At 39.8% G+C, this 20,191-nt stretch overlaps 1 protein-coding gene across 2 annotated transcripts; it reads right to left on the reverse strand.

Annotated features, from left to right (window-relative positions):
• Positions 1 to 239: 239 nt before the first annotated feature.
• LOC135629648 (uncharacterized) lies at positions 240 to 19,784 on the reverse strand. Of its 2 annotated transcripts, XM_065137349.1 has the most exons (13): positions 19,283 to 19,784; positions 18,931 to 19,197; positions 18,107 to 18,236; positions 17,906 to 18,008; positions 16,297 to 16,420; positions 13,286 to 13,351; positions 13,027 to 13,065; positions 11,969 to 12,049; positions 11,780 to 11,827; positions 9,696 to 9,746; positions 9,536 to 9,604; positions 1,146 to 1,388; positions 240 to 886 (listed from the first exon to the last, which is right to left on the reverse strand). In XM_065137349.1, the coding sequence occupies exons 2-13, from the start codon at positions 19,087 to 19,089 to the stop codon at positions 635 to 637; spliced, it is 1,365 nt and encodes a 454-aa protein (XP_064993421.1). In that variant the 5' UTR covers positions 19,090 to 19,197; positions 19,283 to 19,784; the 3' UTR covers positions 240 to 634. The 2 variants fall into 2 exon arrangements, with proteins under 2 accessions (XP_064993421.1, XP_064993422.1); XM_065137350.1 differs by having other exon boundaries at positions 1,146 to 1,376; positions 18,931 to 19,784.
• Positions 19,785 to 20,191: the final 407 nt, after the last annotated feature.

A 20,191-nucleotide genomic window follows, 5' to 3' on the forward strand; every position in this document is an offset into this window, starting at 1 on the left:
TGGAAATCCATCAACAACTTATAGAATACAGGTGAAATCACTCATCAGAACAAGATTCTGGCATTGTAACAAGTCATTCACATGTTAGAATTGCATAAATTAAAAAGGCCTACAAAGCAAAACAAACATGGGAAATAGACAAGGTGGTGTGTATCCATAGAGGGAGTGGTGATTTAATTTATCCCTCATAAAAGATCCTACTAACGATTTTAAGTAGAAACCTCTGCAAGGAAAAAAAATAAAAATAACAAGTACACAATATGGATTATATGCCACAATTACAAGCCGAAAGAATGGACAAACATTGAGGTTAGAAAGTACTTGGCTTTTCCCCTGAGGCACAAGTAATTGCACAGTGGTGATGAAAAAAAGAGATGGCCATGAATAGCAATGAAGAATGGTCAGCATGCCTAACTCACACAAGGTCTCGTGTCCATTCCATGTGCTTAATAATTAGTGTTCACAGCACTTGCTGCTCCAATGCCACCTTTGTGACTTGTGAAACCCTAATGCTTGGACGATTGCTCTCGACTAAATCAAGTAATCTCAAGAAGGCCTTTAGCTGCTTCTCCAACCCATTAATCTTCACAAGCAAATCATGCATGCACATGAAGTTCAAAAAAACACCACCAGTCTAGCCATCAGGAGGAGAAGACCTCGGATATGCTACACAAGGAAGACTTTCCTCGCCAATTGGAGATCGTAAAAGAGGGTTGCAACGGTCAAAGATTATCCGCCCTCCTCGTCCAATCCTGCCATGGAAGCGGTATGTTGATGCTACGGAGCCATTCTCGGCAGGTGGACAAAGCGGTTGCATAATGCCTACAGCAGCAAGCTTGTCTGGATCCAGAGGTCTCGTAAATAGCAATATAGGCTCATCAGGATCCTGCATCAAATGTGATTATTTAATCTTCAGATGATAGTTCTGCAATTTCTGCCACTATCAAATTGTACAACACATTATTAAGGCCTTAGTGCACCTTCACTTTAGCTAGACTAGCATCTTTAGGTTACATTTGAGACTAAGAACCAATACTCAAGAAAAATTGTACAACACATTACTTAGGGCCTAGTGCAACTTCCTTTTAACTAGACCAGCATCTTTAATTTACATTTGAAACTTGGTCTGGCAAAAGAATGCATACCCTCTTCTGTAGCCACCCGTTTGAAGCAGATCTCTGTTTCAGTTCACGCTTCATTTGACCTGTAGGGACCATTGCAAACTTAGAGTCCGCATATTTTGGATGGGCAGATGCAGGCCTGGCATACGGATGACCATTTGTTGTATCATCCGAGTCCATATAGTCATCATCACTTGAGGCCAGCTTGCATGAAGCTCGTTGCAAGCTTGGGAACACCATTCGATCTTCGATAAGCTGTGCCTCATGCTAAGAATAGTTTCAAGTTACTAATCATCAAATTATTTAGAACAGGGAAGAAGATGTACATAACAGAAAAAACTAGGTATTACCCTAACAAATCATCAGTTCCTTTCTTCACCATTAAATGGTTTCTTCCCTTCTTTTATTGGTGATTCTTTTTATTCCTCAATTTCAAGAACTAGAATAATAAAAAAAACCTACTCATTACAATCATGCGAGCCTAGAAGACTGTAATACTTCAAAAAGATACATGAGACAAGTATGAAACATCCAATAAAAACCTTTGGATTTACCAAGTGAAACATTTCTATTTAAGACCAAGTAAACATTTTCTGATGCTATATTTAATTGTTTATAAATTGCCGTGGTTCATCTTTACACCATCTCAGACTTGACCCTAATACTACAATTTGCATAATCAGCTTTTCCATCATCATCTAGCACAACATAATCAATGATACACTCATTGATTTCAAAGATAACATACAAGAACAGCAACTACCAGTTATATAGACCTTTTGCCACCATTAAACCTTATAAAAAGTCATATCCTTAGATTGCAAGTATTGGTATCCTTATTTATAGTTTTCAGTAAAGGTTTTTCACATATCCCTCTACCTCCCCTCGTGTCGTGCCACTATCAAGAATTGTCTCAACTCTTCCGATTGTAGCATCCTTAACACGTGTCTATACCATCTTAAATGATTCTTCGTCATTTTATCTTTTATTGAATCTACACTAAATTATTCATGAATGAAAATATTTCATTTCCAATCTTTCTAGGTAACTCCACATAATAATACAATAGACTATTTCACTAGAAAAACCTCTAGAGTGAGAAGCTCTTGTTCTAGAGCGAGAAACCCTAGCATCGATGATGGGTTCCTTAGAAGCTCTGCTTCCACCTCCTCCTCTGGAAACGCCCCTTCCCCCAATGTTCCATTGGATTTGGCCCCGAAGGTTGGCTCGCCAATGGCCAATACCTCTGTTACCATTGTGTCTACAACGGAGGGGGTGTTGAAGCCCCCGATTCCACCCCAATTACAACAACCCCTTCCTCCTGAGCTAATATTTTCATGAAAGCGAAAGGCATGGGTGAAGACTGAACTCCCATCTTGAGGAGAAACTATGCCGAATCGAGAACCAAGTTGCTCTACGAGGGGACCTTGATCCAAAGGAGGTGTACTCGACTTATGAAGAGTGGCAAACGAGCCTCTACTATAAGTTTCTTACTAAGATTCCTTCCCTCGAGCTTTTGAAGTCTATATTGCTAAAACTATGGAGCTTGCCGACGGGACGCAACACTGTGGACAAGGCCAAAGGATTATTTTGTTTCCAATTCCATTCTGTCAAGGAAATGAATAGGGTTCTCCTGGGTGGACCTTGGTTCTTGTGATGGCAGCTCTTAACCTTAATACCATGGAAACTAAATTTCTAGCCATTACTAGAAAAAATAGATACCATACCCACCTAGATTCAACTGCCTGGACTTCCCCTAGAATTGTTGCAACCCAATTTCTTAGGGCAAATTGCATCCAAAGTTGGGAGGTTACTTTAGGTAGATCATGTTACTCTATCCCGATCAAGGGACAAGTTTGCCCAACGTGTGTGCTTCTAAACCTCTCCCTACTGGTCCCGCAAGGTCTTTAGATCCAAGTGGGTGATTCCCAATTCTTTCAAACCATTGCACATGAGAATCTACCAAATATTTGTTTCAAATGTGGAAAAGTTGGCCATAGAATGTCCTATTGTGAAGCTTACTTTGTTTCACCCAATTCTCCCACATCAACTACAGTGGAAATGCCGAAAGAAAACCCAAGGCGAGAGGGAGAAGATGAGATATTGTATGGGCCGTGGGTTCGGGTCCAAAGGCGAGCCAAGTCCAAAACAACCAAAATAGATGTGGTTAGTCAAGTGAAGGGGAAAGGTGCGGCTCGAAGGATTGTTGGACCAGACTTAGGACAGGGAACTGATCCACATAGATTGATTCAACCGAGGACCTCGAGCCCTATGACATAGTTGAACCGTGGGTCAAGGTCCTATCTGGGTGTGGTCTCAACAACCACGATTGTACCTCCCCTATAGGGAGTCATCAATGCTAATAGTATAGTTTTCTCAACAGCTAGGCTAGCGCCTGTATGCCAGGGTTTTGTTGCCCCTGTTGTTACCGGGACTTGCCCGAGGTAGAATTTGTTTCAAGGAGGCACCATGGAAGAAACCAATGGCAAGGGTCAAGCTCCCTAGGGTGGATGTGATCGATGACGTTGACTCTGCAAAGACTGTTGATTAGGATTGGGCGCTAGGTGTCTTTCCATCAGTTGCATCCCAGCGTTCCGTCGAGAGGCAGGTGACCCCCCGGGGTGCGAGGGGCCTGCTCTTGGGTGACTTTCTCTCTCCAACCCATTTGTTGTGCTTGGTGCCTCAAAAGAGGAGGATCTCGAGGCTATAAACCCTAGGGGACAAGGTTCTTCCTTTGTCTTCGAGGCCGACAAACACCAAGAGCGAACTTGATGGCAAGCCTAGGAAATTTGGAAAGGCAGGGTATATGTACTACGATGGGCTCGTGGACAAGGTGGTGAAGGCATTCCAGGAGGCTACAATGCTAGCCGATGCTCTGGAGGAGTGTTTCCTCATTGACGAAGCAAACTTGGAGTGGATCAGGACGAATAGTGAGGAGGGACTCAAGACCAGACGAACTCTAGTACAAGGAAGCCTCCAAACTTTCCTTAGTAATCTCAGACATCATAACAAAAAGAAGTGTGAGAATAGAGGGAGGTCGGAGATGGCCAAGGAGGATGGGAGGGACCCTAATGTTTAAATCTAATGAACAACCTTTCGTGGAATTGCAAGGGACTCAAGAAGTAGTGCAGCAAAGAACACCTCTTCTCGCTCTTGAGGAACTTTAATATCTCAATGTTGCTGTTGTTGGAGACTCATCTACAGGTGGATGGGCACGAAAAACTAAAGAAGCTAGGGAAGGCTTGGCACTTGGTAGGGGGACTATTACAAGGCCAATGGTAGATAAGAAGGATTGTTCGTTGCCTAAAAGGCTTCTCTTCGCCATGCCACGATAATATACAAATCTTCCCAATTGATGTCTCTAGTAATCGAAGGCTTAGGTACGTCGCACTGGCTTCTAACAATTGTTTATGCAAGTAATTTCCCTAATATTAGAAATTTTTATGGTGAAAGCTTTCATAAGTTAATATACATGATGTTCCCTGGCTTATATGCAATGATTTTAATGTGGTTAGCAACCTTGAGGATAAAGGTAGGGGTAGACCTTTTGTGCTTAGTAATTTTATTACCTTGTTTCGGGATTTCTTTTTCCACTCACAACTTTTTGATTTGGGATTTAAAGAGCCTAAATTTACTTGGACCGATAACAGAAGGGGGCCAGCCCAAATTCTCGCCCGCCTAGATAGAACGTATGCCAATTCCTCCTAGTTTGATTGTTTCCCTTCTTATGTGGTTTTCCACTTACCTAGAGTTGCGTCAGACCATGCCCCACTCATGATCAGGATTGCAGGGGCTTCTAGGATGCTTGGGAGAAAGAAGTTTTGATTTGAACCTCACTGGTTGGATTACAAGGAGGCCAAGGATCTGGTCTGCCAGATCTGGGTGGAGGAGGTGACCTATGTTGATCCGAACAAAGTTGTGAGTGGCAAGTTGAATAGAGTGAGTTTGGCTTTGAGTAGATGGAACAGGAAGGGGGGTGGCAATCTTAACCTCACCATTAGGTAAACCCTTGAGAGTATTCAAGATATGGAGGGCAAAGAGAGTGACGATGTTATTTTGGATAACGAATTCATTACTTTGCCATGTTTCTATAATAGGATGGAAGCCTTAAATAGACAACAGCACCTTTTCTGGTGAAATAAAGCCAAGGCTGCTTGGATTGAAGGTGGGGATAAGAACACCAAGTATTTCCACTCCTTAATCAAGAATTGGAAATGCAAAAACTTTATTCACTCCGTTGTGGACAATGATGGACACCAGCTCACTGAACAAAAAGGACATTGCAGCTTGCTCTGTTAACTAGTATGACAAATTGTGGAACCACGTTGATACTGGTAGGACTATAAACTGGAGCCTATGTCCTCAACCTAAGAGGATTGATGATGGCAAGGTCAATGTCCTCCTTAGACCTTCCACCTACGAGGAGATCTTTAGTGCCATCCAGCAAATGGGAAGGGGAAGAGCCCCGGACCCGACGGATTCAATGTGGAGGTCTTCCTAGCGTTTTGGGATACTATAAAGCACTCAATGCTGAATGCTTTTATGAGATTTCAAGAGAGGGGTGAGACTCCTGTGGCTTGGGGAAGGACCTACCTGGTCTTTATTCCCAAGAAGACTGATAGCACCAAGGTTGAGCATTTTAGACCAATAGCTCTATGTAGTGTCATCTACAAGATTCTATCCAAAGTGTTAGTGAATAGAATCAAACTTCTCCTTAATGAGCTGGTGGACCATACTCAATCAGCTTTTGTGCCGGATAGGAACATCGACAACAACATCCTGATTTCCAACGAATTGGCCCACACGATCTCCAAATCTAGGAAGCCAGACTTCTTTGGTTTTGCTCAAACTGGACATTTCTAAGGCCCACGACAGAATTGGGTCGTCGGCCATTACCCATACACTTACCATTATGAACTTCCCCAAAGCATTTGTTGATTGGATCTACTCTTGTCTGTCATCTACTTCCTTTTCCTGTTTGATTAATGGAGCTAAATCTGGGTGGTTTAGGAGCCAATGTGGGATTAGGCAAGGGGACCCTATTTCACCATACCTTTTTATCCTTGACGAGCAGAACCTTAATAACTTATTTAAGAAGAAGGTAAAGACTAAAGCCTTTTCCCCTATTAACATTTATAGCATCAAAATCTAACACCTTATGTTTGCTGATGACCTCCTGGTGGAGTTTAGAGGGAATGTTAAAACTTGTCAAACTCTTAAGGGAATCCTGAAGAGATATGAAAAGCTCACCAACTTATCCATCAAAAATAACAAATCTGAGAGTTATTTTCAACCTAGGAATAGAGGGTAGGAGAGGAATAGAACAGTCATTCGCTCATGGTGCATGAGGGTCAGTGGCCAATTAAGTACTTAGGAGCTTACGTCCATTATAAAGACTTGAGGAGAGGCACTAAACAGTGTTGGTGGATAAAGCTCTCAACAAGGTCCAAGGCTGGTTTAAAGGGCTGATTTCCCAGGCCGGAAAGGCTACCCTTCTTAAATCAGTTATGAATGCAATTTCTACTCACATTCTGATGAATACAAGAGTTTCTGAGCGGATAATTAAGAAAATGAAGAGAACAGCTAGAGAATTTATCTGGAATCAAGATGAGAGTAGCAACAAAATGAACCTTATAGGGTGGCAAACAAATGCTTCACCTATTGAGGAGGGTGGGCTAGGGATTAGGGACTTGAAGCCAACTAGGAAAACTAATTGTGCCAAGAGACTGGTTCCTCTACTCAACAATGAGAACCTACTTTGGGTAAAGGTGCTCATGGCAAAGTATGGAACTATGACCCCTTGGAACACCTTAAGATCAAGAGGCTACTCCTAGAATTGGAGGAATCCGTGCCATTTTATGACTGCTACCCAAACTGGATTCAAGAAGTGTGTCGCACCTGGGCAGAATGCCAACTTCTGGGTGGAGACCGGGATAGATACAATCCCTTTAAGTTACTGGCCTACATTTGTTAATGTGAACATTGCTCAAACTATTCTGTGTTGCTGATTTAGTGGATGACCATGGCTGGAATGTTGAGACATCACAGGCTTGTTTTCATCCTGTGCTAGTAAGGAGGGTAACTGATCTCTACTTGGCTGGGAACCCCGACAATGATAAATGGGTTTGGACCTCAACTCCAGATGGCTGTGCCACTGTGAGTTGTGCATACCACCTGTTGAGATGCAGTGTCCAACCTAAACGTGACAAATGGCCACGCCAGAAGGCAATGTGGAAAGTGAAGGTTTACCCAAAGGTTAAAATTTTCTTATGGAAATGGTTATGGAATAGGCTGCCAGCTTCAGATTATATTGCAAGTATTATTCATTCACAAACTATGTTGTGTCCTATTTGCAAAGTCTGTGATGAACCTGCTAGGCACATTCTCTTCCAATGCAGATTTGTGGGGTATGGTTTGGGATAAGATTGCAAGGATGTTTCATTTTGATAGGGGTAAATGTGAGGACTGGTATGATGGTAGTTGGCTTTTGGATGAACAGTGTAATGGTCCTGTTGACAAGGAGGTGTTTCTTGCTAGGGTAACAAATACTTTGTGGCAGCTTTGGGTAAACAGGAACGAATCCCACTACCACAACTGCTTGCTTAGTGTCGACACCCTCTTCAGGAGGGTGATTGCAGCTACCGATGATTGTTTGAGGGTGCTTTATAATCCTGAGGGGACTGCCTGACCAAGTCTGGACCAAACCCCTACAGTGGTGGATGATTACAGGTACAATATCGAATGTGATGACTCATTTAATGAAGAGTTGTGTAATGCAGCTACAGGATATGTGATCAAGGATGTTGGAGGAAGGATGGTTGCAGCGGGGTGTGCAGCCTGCTCTGCAGACAACCCTGTGCTTGCGGAAGGATTGGCCATTTTGAGTGGCCTTAGCAGAATGAAGACAGAAAGCTGGGAAGGGGCAAGGATTTGCAGAGACTCTAAGCAACGGGCTGATATTGTGAATAATAAAGCACTTGCTCCTTGGTTTTTGAAATCCTTGTATAGGGATATTTTGAGCTTGGTCAGTGAGACCAAAGCTATGAACTGTTTACATATTAAGAGGCAGTGTAATGGGAATGCTCATAGGTTAGCAAAATGGGGAAGAGTCCAGGGGGTTTCATCATCCTGGGGTGGAAGTTTTGGCTGGGCTCATTGCCCCTCACTTTTGTAGCCTCTGGCTAAGTTTCTTCAAATATATTTCATTTTGTTTAGAAAAAAACAACTGTTTCACTGGTCTCTGAAGATACTGAGGATAATACTATAATAGTATGGAGAAGTTGCAGGTTCTCCATGAGTCCATTAATGGTTTGAACTTTGAAGGCTAATGTTTTAGTGTTTTGTTTGGTGTTTTCATTTCTTTTATGTAGAGGATGTGAAAGGTCACCTTCTATGTTGATCCAATGCCAGAACTGTGTTCAATTCGGGTTGACTGAGAAAAAAAATTTACGCTGAGACCTGTACTTCATTCGGGCTTCAGAGTCTAACAAAAGAATACAAAGAGTAACAACAAGAGCTTCTTTCTATTGTATATCATGCTTCTAGGAAGGTAATCGAAGAAATGACCCTCTGGTACCCTAACTTTTTTTTTTTTTTTTCATCTAGCCACTTTCCCTTTCACATTTGGGCATACATCCTGCATGTCGCTTCATATATAACCATACAGGCATACACTGTATTCTCATTCATCAAAAAGTTGTTGCATCTCAATAGGTTCCATTTAAATATTGAAATGTTCATTCTCCGCTGACTTATCATATAGCCTTGTGAAACTATTAAACTTCGAAGTACTTGTAAAATTTTCTGGTTAACTAGATCCAATGTCTAGAAGCTACTTGCAAGATTCATCATACTGCAGCATGCTGCCCGATATGGGTGATACATATCGATCCGATAGAAGATTGGTATGGGCGATACATATCAGTCTGTCGGAATGCCCCACCGTACCATGTGTCGATATGTCGGTACGTATCATATCAATGACCGATCGGTACATTGTCATGGACCGGTAAGGCGAATCATGCCTACTTCCTTATATTATTATCTCAAAACATCCCAAAACCAGGATACAGATATACACGGCATAGAAATTCCTGTCTTAACCATTATTTGTACATCTGCACAATTTTCTATTGGATGCTAAGATTTGTTTTACATAGGTCCACTGTTGCTTATGCAGGCAATCATAATTGGTCCAGTACATACTTTTTTTTTTATTTATAGTTGTATTGCTAGAATTGCCTTACCACTCACAAAGTTTCTCCCACATGAAAGCAGGTGAATTAGTTAACTCCTCTAGTACTACAATAAATTACCAGATAAAAGTATGAAACAATAAGTTGCCACAGAAATTAGCAAACAAGAATCTAGCATGGTAATTAAACAGATAAGAGACTATCATGTCTTTCATATACCTTATACTTCATCTGGACGCGTTGAAGATTGACCTCACATTCCATGAGCAATCGCTTCTTCCCTTCCCTCTGAGAACACAATTACTAGTAATGAATTATGAATTTCTAATTACTTTGAATGAATTATAAAAAAGAAAAAAATTAATTTGCAATTAGAGACCTTAATTAGAGCTTCCACTACTCTCTTCGCCTGGTCAAAGCTACGTCTAACCTGAAGCAGATAAATTTTAATGCAAGGATGATAAAAACTACAATGGACACTATTACATCACCAAAAATTACACTAGCAAAACCAATTTCCACAAGAACAATTATTTACAGAGACTGCACAACATGAGGCCAATAAAGATATTAACTTTTTTTCTTGACTAACTTATCAGATGATTGCTGATGTGCTGGATTGTCTCATGGATGTTCTTTGCAGAAGTACATCCTTTTATCCCTTGATGATCATTTATTGCCACCTATACTCCATAAGCTATCTTTCAAAAAGGAAAACCAGAAAAAAAAAAATCGCATCGTAATCATCAGCTTTCCAGCAGAAAATTTAGTTCTAGTCACAGACAATGAACTTTCATCTAGAACTGCTAGATACTGCTTTAATGTTCCCCAGAATGCAAATATGAAATAGAGGAAGAGTTGCTATCTAAAAATGCTAGATAATGTCCTCAATTTATAACCGGACAAGCTGCACAAAGCAGGTTACTTCTGCTTGTTGCAAAGAGATCTTGCAGATGATGCAATTTGTCCCTTCCAGAGTGACTGAGAATGCATTTGCACTCTCCACACTCACAAAGGCTTTTAGCTACTTGTAAAGATGAGTAAGGAATGACAACAAGCATGATAGCACACTGGTACAGCGACATTTATCACCAAGATTCGTAATTTCGTACCGTATTGGAGTATCAAGCTCAGCTTGGTACAGTACGATACGAGTATACCGAGCAATATGTTTTGGTGTACTGCTCGGCATACATACATACATACATACATACATACATACATACATATACATACATATACATACATATATATATATATATATATATACATATACATACATATATATATATACATATATATATATATATATATAAGTAAAAAAATGCGACGCCGTCTTGTTTTTCCACCCACACGGGGAGAAGAAACTGAGGTTTCCTTCTCCCCACGCAAATAAGGGCAACGAGGCAACGTCGCCGCCTCGTCCTCGTCGCCTCGTTTCTGCTACCAGCGTGAGGAGAAGAAACGTTGCCTCAACGATGCTCGGTTTCTTCTCCCCACGACGTCGCCGAGGCTTCTTCTCCCTGCACGGATGAGGAGAAGTCACCAACGACGCCGGAGCCTCGTTGCCTCAGATGAGGAGGCGACATCTCATTTGCGACGTCGATGAGGGAGGTCGACGACGGATCGGGATCATTGAGGGAAAGCAGCGTCGAATCTCCAGATTCTCCCTTTTCTTCTCCCTCTTCTTTTTTTCCCCCTCGACTAATACCACCCGATAGCGGGTGGCATTATTTGAAATTAAAATCCTTGATTATCACAAAGATAAAGATAAATAAGAATGTGCAAGTAAAATGTTCTTCATTAGATGAAAAATTGGCAATAACAATTTCAAATATCCCAAGTCAACACCTGTTGTGTCAACCAGTTATTTAAGGGAGACATGGTTAGCAGTGATGCGCCTTGGATAATGAAGATTGATGCTGCTTTAAAAATGACTCAACATCAAAGGCTTTAAGGACTCAATTAAAGGTATAAAAAATCTTTCTGAAAGAGCTTGATTTTCTTTTACAAGGTCCTAAAGGACATACACAAAGAACAATGAAGTGGTGAATGTTAACGAAAGACAGACAAGACATAAGATATCAGTGTAATCTCCTGCAAAAAGGTTTCATGTCAGACTCTTTTGCTTCAATTTAACTGTCACCACAAAAAAAGCACAAAGAGTAATGGAATAAAATCACATACATGCATAGATACCTTCACAGGTTATCTCTGAGATATACACCAATTTAAATTGACATAAAACAGGGGTATGATTACTGTCCAGTGAGAAATAGACAAGATACTAACAAACGGGCATGATTACAAGATCAAACTTCAGATGCATACAAGTTTAGCATTGCAATCGAACAAACCGGAAAAGTACAATCTTCTACTGCAGGGTATATATGGTATACAATATTCATTCAAGTAAATAGTAACCAACTGAATAAAGAATGTGTTGAAAGAGGTGGACTTTACCTGTCTAAGTTTTTCAAAGGACTGAACATTGTTTTCCCTTCTTTGCATCTGAGAAACAGAGTCTTCATGAGTTTCCAGAAAATTAATTATAACATAATATGCCAAAAAGAACAGTGGCATGGAGAACACTTTTTAACATGTTTGAAAATCAGTGATCACCAAAAGTATACATTTGCACTGAATGCTTACCCTTCTTGTGTGAAGGCGGTGTGCCTTTTCCCTGGGTCTGAACACATTATATGGATTTGTATCATTAACCGGGGGAGGAGGCTGCACAAGCACAAAAACAACCATTACTAGCTTACTAATCTTCAAAGGACAAAAACATGCTCATGGAGAATCTTATTTAAGAAACAATTTTACAATTCAATCAGCTCGATCAAGGACAAGAAAATAGAGTGATATAAAGAGACAACTTCAGAAATAAAGAAATGCATGTGAGACCATGAATAAAACCACAAACAAAACTGAAACAGTTAGTAGCTGCACAATTTTAACTCGCACAGGAGAGTGTGAATCTTGATAAGGTTAAAATGCTGTTCCTTTTTTTCCCTTTTCATTCTAGCAAACCTCAAAAGATTATTATTGCAGGTCTAAAATTAAAACAATGTTGAAGAAACATTGCTAAATATATTGCCATATTCCAGTTCTAGATGCAGTACGATTTGTCCGCAAGAAACTAGAGGGAAAAGTACAGCTGTTTTAGTCAATACTCCAAAAGCAGATGAAAACAGCAAATGGAACACTCATTATCATAATGCTAACAAGAAAATATTAAAAAAAATCCAACAGATGATTTTAATCAACATAACTGCCAGACAGAAAGTTAATTGTTTGATCAAAATGTTGGATACTAACAAATAAAACATACAAATTTATTATTGCCAAGGTGAGAATGTCAAGATGGATGTGTGGTATTACGACAATGACATAGAATAAAAAACTTTTACATTCATATACATACATACACATACACATACACATACACACACACACACATATATATATATATATATACATATATATATATATATATGCAAGTGAGAACTATAGATGCCTTGATAAGGCAGTTAAGATTAGTAGTGTAAGGAAAGGTAGAAGATCTAAGAAAACTTTACCAAAAATAAAAATAAAAGTCCGATTGCTCTTAATTTGACCAGTGATATTACTTTAAATGGATACACATATTTTGTGAAAATAGAAAATGACTATCACTGCTGTTCCATGAAAAAGGCAATGGAGCTAACCTGCAAGCGGCGCAGAATAGGTTTTTGCCACCGTTCTCGCTGTTCAAAGATAAATAAGACATGCATAAAAGAGGAGGACAAAAGTAAAAAAGCTAGCCTGAGCAAGATCTGTGTTTTTACAGAATAAAAGATATGAAAAAATATTGGGATATGGAAAAATTCTCAGTAAACAAGATTTAAAAAATAAATTGCAAAAACTTAATGCTCAGTACCATTTCTAAAATGATTTTCTATATTGAATACTCAGTATGATTTATACCTTTGTCTTCCAATAATTATATACTGACTGCAAAATTGCAAAACGTACAGACAGCGACTGTAAAGCCTGAAAGAAAGCAAACTGTTAACAACCACTAGGCTTTTTTTTTGTGAGAAACATAATACACACTCAAATCTCAGATAAGAGACTCAACACACAATAAAGAGATTGACAAAGGAAGAGGAGCATGTATGTGAGCTCCTTGCAGTAGAAAACATAGGAGATAATCTTATTGACTTCACATAGATGCACACTAAGCTGATTATCCTTTTCAAGAATTCTCAGAAGTTATAACAAAGATACCCTCCAAAAAACAAATTACTAGAACGAGACACAAGTAACATACCGGTATGTGTTAAAAAATAATAATAATGACTCACACACGTCTGCAGTTAACTGGAATGGCCTTGTCAGTTCAAATTAACCACTACAAGTTTGATAATTGTCAAAACTTCAGAATAGCATTAATAACATATGACATATAAAGATCAGAAGTCAACAAGATGAAATATTCCGTCATTATCAATTATTCAATTAATGTTTGCCATAGATAATGCAACAATATTACGGAAAAGAAGTAACAAGGTCCATGTCATAATCTGAGTCGACTTACTAGCCAAACAACTGCATAGAAGAAGCCATTCCACAACATGGCTCAGTAAAAAATCTATTAAGGTTACATACCAATACAACCCAATATATTCTGTGGGATCAATAGAAATACTACATTCTAATCCATGAAAAGTTTTGACATCCACATCAAGGCCCGACATACCCCAAATGCACCTTTGAGATTCTCATGTGTATATGACTACAGGAGAATTCCATTTCAAATATATCTAGCATATTACCAAGAAAACCTGACATCTTCTAGTATGGGATTAACAGAAATACCATTTTCTTCTTCCCCCAAGGTTTGATGTTCTCATCAGTGCCCAAAACGCATGGTACTCCCACGTGCACCTTTGAGACTTGTCATAAGGGTATGACCCAAAGAAACCTCTACGACTCTATCTCAATATGCATGAGGTAAAACTTATCACAATATATCTCAACTACATACAGTGTTTTTAAAAGCGTTAGGTTCCAAAAAGCGTCAAGGTCCCAAAATGTCCGAGACGCTAGGCGCTCACCTAAGAGATGCAAGCCGCTCTAGAATATTAAAATATAAAAAATATATAATATAATTTTAAAAATATAACAAATATATAATATATAATATGATAACAATAGTTAATAGTAGTTTTAATTGTCAGTTCTAACAATTAACAATCCACTATTAACAATAGTTAATCCACTGAGTTATAATAATCTACAGTAGGGGGGGAGAAGGGGAGTCATCGGTGGTAAAAGGTGGGGAAGGAGAGGGCTACAATGATGAAGGAACCTTCTGATGGCGCTAGCAATGATGGAGGAAGCTACAAACGACGACAGCAACGACAAAGAAAGTTGTGAACCTCTCCCTTAACGGTGGAGGTAGCTGCACACGAAAGATTAGGCAGTAGAGGGAGTTACACATGAAAAAAGCAGCGACGAAGGGAGCGCAGGTGTCGACAACGAAGGCGGGGAGTGGATGCATTGATGGTGGTTGCCTTCGGCGGACCAGAGGTGAGTCGAGGTGACAAAGTAGGGTTTGGGGGTCTCGCGCGCATGGGGGAGGGGAAGAAGGAGGTGGTTTTACTATAATGTTTAGTTGGTTCAATCAAACTAACTAGGTACTGTTCAATCGAACCAAAGTCGACCATCTAGTTTGATTACTCACCTTTAACCGAGCACTCGCTCGAGGCGCCTGGCTTTTACGCAAGGCACTCGGGCCTTGCCTCGCCTCATCTCGCCTCACATGAAAAAAGCAGCGACGAAGGGAGCGCAGGTGTCGACAACGATGGCGGGGAGTGGATGCGTTGATGGTGGTTGCCTTCGGCGGACCAGAGGTGAGTCGAGGTGACGAAGCAGGGTTTGGGGGTCTCGCACGCATGGGGGAGGGGAAGAAGGAGGTGGTTTTACTATAATGTTTAGTTGGTTCAATCAAACTAACTAGGTACTGTTCAATCGAACCAAAGTTGACCATCTGGTTTGATTACTCACCTTTAACCGAGCACTCGCTCGAGGTGCCTGGCTTTTACGCAAGGCACTCGGGCCTTGCCTCGCCTCATCTCGCCTCACTCGAACGCCCAAGCACCTTTTTAAATCACTAATCTCTTAGAAAACAGTTGTTATGACCTGATCAATAGACTTGTTCAACTGGGATAAGACCATTTTTTTAATGTGTGGCTCAATTCTTAAGTCACAATTACTAAATTTATACACAGTCTTATACAGTATACAAATCCAATATGTACCTACAATAGGGAGCTTACTGGGGATATCACAACCCAAACCTTTATTACAAAAAGCAAATATAAAAACAGTAGGCGTAAATTCAGTATGAACAAACCTAAGCCTACCATGGGATTTTTTTAATGTCATGTAATTTTAGTAATTTCTCCAGTATAAATTCATTTAAGACATCAAAAACAATAATCATAAAAACTTAAAAAGGTGAACCTAGTGCATGAGGATCTAAAGAGGATGAACGTAAACATGCTTACCCTTATAAGCAAGTAGAGTTATTTCAATGACTCAAATCTTGGTCAAGCGCTTAAGAGAAATGATGCAAGAGGATTCACCTTAATATATTCCCAATTAGTGCATGAGGCTCCCGCCAAAACGGGACTCAGGAATGGATAGTGTATGCAGTCCTACTCCTACAAACATAAAAGTTCTGTGTATCGGACCCCGAGTTCCCAGGTTGCACCTTTAAACTTTACCAAGGCTCACCCTCCAAAAGTAATAATCACAAAAAAAAACTATTATGTTAGCATCAAGATCATTGCTAAAATAACCTGGTTCTTAGTTGATACGAACATCTATGTGAATGTACCCTGATCCAGCAAATCATACATAACTCTACCTAGTCTAATCAGCCAAATTCGGTACAAATAATTAATGTCTAAAATGAGATAGTCAATGACCTCTGCTGCAGAATCAAGGTGTAAAAGAACAGAAATAGGAGCTCCAAAAGTGGGTGTTATAACTCCTGCTCTTTCTCGAGCTTTGTGATCCAAAACCTCCAACTTGAAGAGAAGGGTCTCAAACCTGGAAGAAAGCAAATAAAAGCATATAAAGAAATTAGTAACAGAAAGAAAATAGGAATTATAGGTAAATCTAGATATCATATCTACATCATGTATTTTAGGAAAGGTCCTGTGGTGGCAAAGTGTTACAATCTCCTGAACATTTATGTAGTGTAAATTCCATATGAACAAAAAAGAATAAATAGAAATAAAGGTGGAAATTTTTCGTCTCATGACCAAATTAAAGAGAATCCTTAGTGCTGTCAGCTGAACAAGCAGGTCTATACTTGTAAAGTATCACACACATTGAACCAGCAAGCAATAGCAAAAAGAAAAGTACACACATATTACATAGACATCTGTGCTATCCAAATATGTTACAACCATACTATCCAAAAACCAAAGAAAGCTCAAACTTCATAAGCTATAACACTTTCTGTAAATCAGGCATTTATAGTCAGACCTTACTGCATAATATATTCTTTATTATGTAATGCATGTTACCTCATGCAAATTATGCCACAGTTATATCCATATCTTTGTAGATACCTCAATGGTAGAGGTAGCAAACTCAAGCTAGATCAACATGGCAAGTTCAACTAATTGAAGCCAATCCACATGTCAACAGGTCACGTTGAAGCCAGGCTGTCAGATCAGTCTGGATCAAGCATGGGATCTTTCCAATAAGCTTCAACCCAACATGAAACAGGCTGTGGATGGTAAGTGAATTGTGATTTATGTGGCTTGGTATTGTACCGATAACAAATCATCTTCAGCCATTGCCATGTATAAGTTGCCGCTATTACCTTCCAAAAGAATTGTTGACACTGCTTAAATGATTAACAGTGACAAACTGACAACAGTCTTTCCTTTAACATGTTGCACAAGATAACTAGGTCATCATCATCAGATTACTTTGCCAAAGGCCAACATCTCATTTTTAGCTGCAACCCTCCACTTAGACCATACTACCCTGGAGTAGAGCAACACCAACCAAAGTTTGCTAACTTAGCAAGCTGATTCTGACACTAATACTTCCTTAGTTTTGGTCCTTTAACAGAATGACCTGCAGCTTCTGGACTAAGGTGAAACTCCAAGCAAAATAAAAAATAAATAAATCACTTAGAGCAACTTATCTTTTCTGCAAAAGAAATGCCTACGAGAGATGAGGATGCATATAAATCTTTTAGTTGATCTACTAGTTGTATCATAAGACTAAGAACTTTACTAACTTAACTGAAAGCTATATTTTCGATTTAATGACTTGCAAGAAGGTAAGACTCCAGTAAAACAAAAGTGACTATCCTGAATGGAAAGCACTTATGTTTCAGTAAACTGAAAGTTAATTTAACATATGAAAACTTTAAATAATGCATCTCCTGTGGTCCTATGAAGTATGATACCAAGTTAGAAACACAGGACAAACTACAAAGAAGTAGAAAATATAATTACTTCTAAATATATTAAAATATTTTCAAGAACTTAAAGCTTGAAGTTTAGTCATTACTTTTCAGACGAAATAATCTTTCTTTCGTTGTTAAACTCTTCAAGCCAGTCCTCATCCTCATCATCCAAATCATATTCAACAAATTCACCAATCTCAGCCCTGGCTGCAAAGATAATTAAATACTCAACAAACATCAGCATGTGAAATACATGTAAAAATATCATGTTTGTAGTAACTTATGTCAAAAAGGTAGTGGCAAACCTCCTCTTCCACGTATATATGATGTAGTTTGAATGAAGGTGCGAGAATAGTCTCTTTCATATGTTTCCACAGTGTTAAATTGTGGAGTAGGAATTTCATGTGAAGATTTCTTGCTGAGTGTTTGATTCGTCTACAAAAAGCAAACATCATTTTCAGTAAGTTATCTCCCTTAATAGCAAGTATATCATACACTATCAATCATACAATTACATATCACAATTTTGATACTATAGAAAAAATTTCACAATTCTGGGAGATGCGAACCTTAGCATTTTGCAGTCTATCAGTACTCTACTTCATCGTGTCAATCAGCAAGACTTTTTATTTTCTGACTTTATTTTGTAACCATTCACATAATTAATTCATAAAGAAATGTAAGTAAATGGCATTGTTTTGTTGTTACAAGTGAAATGAACCCCATCTAAGAGAAAAAAGAATAAAAAATTTGTAAATCATGCATCAAAAAGCTTATAACTATCTCATCTCAAGGGTATCCAATTTCAGTAAATTATGTCACACTCATTGCAAACCCTCCACAAAAGCACTAGAACCTCCAAATGAACTCATCTACAGAAGAGTGTGGGCTTTATCTCATCCAAACTTCACTTAGCCAACATCACATGTGACCTAGACAAAGAGTTTGGTCGTTGAATTCAATACAGCGAGAGAAGAAAACTCTTTTTCATGTTCTTTGCTAGATATTTAGATAGAATCATGATCTTTCTTGACAATCGACCATGACTAGTATGTCACAAGATCATGAAGAACATCAGTAACAAACATGAACGAATAAATTTCAACACTGGCACAGGGATAAGCATTACCTCGGTGTCATTTTCAGTTGCAAGACGATGAAGCAGAGAGTTTCGAGTGGAAGGGGTGGTACTAGGTGCCTCATCATCCTCAAATTCTTTAACAGATTTTACAACAGGGAGCTTCTTGTGAATGTCGAGAGGACGAGGCCGGAATGACAGCCTACTCATATCCGCTTCATTTCTCTTCCAATACCTACCACGTTCCCTGCTCACTCCACCACCCTCTCCATTGGAGCGTGATCCACGGACACAACTCAATTCACCAATCTAAACCATCTACAATAAGCCACCTCCAATTGATCAGAAGCTACCAAGTACCTCCAGCTCCAAGAAAGCAGATCACAGCAGCTAAGATTCACACCAGGGCTTACACCGAAGAAAACCCTAGGCTCCCAGCGCCGAAGACTCCAACGACCAGTCCAGGAAACGTGCGAGACCAACGCAAGATGCGATTTTTCTTCAACCCACCGATGCCCTAGAACCGAACCAGCGTGGAAGACCCACCAAGACGCTGGCTTTTCGACAACCCGCCACTTTTCGCGTCGTCGGAGGGCCTGCAGGGACGGGCGAGGGGCAACGCAGCGCCAATTCTAGGATGGGCTACAAGTCGGAGTCGGAGCGGGGGATTTAGGGCACGGGAGCAGGCGGGAGGAAATACGCGTCCAGGAGATAGGAAGCCGCCGTGGAGAGGAGCGGAAGATTCCAGGAATCCAGCGGAGAAGGGCACGCGGAAGAGGGACACCGTTCGCTTGGTTGTTCCTTAGGGTTTGAAAGGGCGGAGGAGATGGAGGAGGAGGGAAAAAAGGAGGGAAGTGAATCGAAGAGAGCGCAGAGGAGCCGGTAAAAGAGAGTCTCGTTCTCAAACAGAATACTAACCAGCCCATTGTCCGAATACCCAGCGATGTACACATTAATTAATTCTGGTGGGGCATACTATGGACATACATCGGTAACAGTAGAGGAAGTGAGGTTAAAAAGGTATCTGCAACGGATGTCAGAGGAGTAATTGCCAACATATTTGCTTAATGGTGTCTACACAGTCAATGAGAATGCAACACGTGGACTAGTCCATGACAACAAAACAATAAATAATCACACTGTACCATAGTAGATTCATGACATAATCATCTGCCACGTTTTCAAAAATGTCTCGATTTAAATTGATTCGATTCGATTCGATTCCCTTAAGTACTATGTCGATTAATCCTTCAAATATATTATTCCACGTACTAAACAGTGTTATGAGTTTTGACGTGGATTCCGACATGAG

This window comes from Musa acuminata, chromosome BXJ3-1, assembly GCF_036884655.1.
Source record: "Musa acuminata AAA Group cultivar baxijiao chromosome BXJ3-1, Cavendish_Baxijiao_AAA, whole genome shotgun sequence".
Classification (NCBI taxonomy): domain Eukaryota; kingdom Viridiplantae; phylum Streptophyta; class Magnoliopsida; order Zingiberales; family Musaceae; genus Musa; species Musa acuminata.

Bases quoted from the DNA above. Each gene is read 5' to 3' on its own strand.
- LOC135629648 (XM_065137349.1), bottom strand. From the start codon at position 19,089: ATGAGTAGGCTGTCATTCCGGCCTCGTCCTCTCGACATTCACAAGAAG. The intron at 18,237-18,930 runs GTAATGCTTATC...TGCTTTTTGTAG, and splicing joins CAACTGAAAATGACACCGAG to ACGAATCAAACACTCAGCAA. The intron at 11,828-11,968 runs GTAAGCATTCAG...TCTGTTTCTCAG, and splicing joins ACCGCCTTCACACAAGAAGG to ATGCAAAGAAGGGAAAACAA.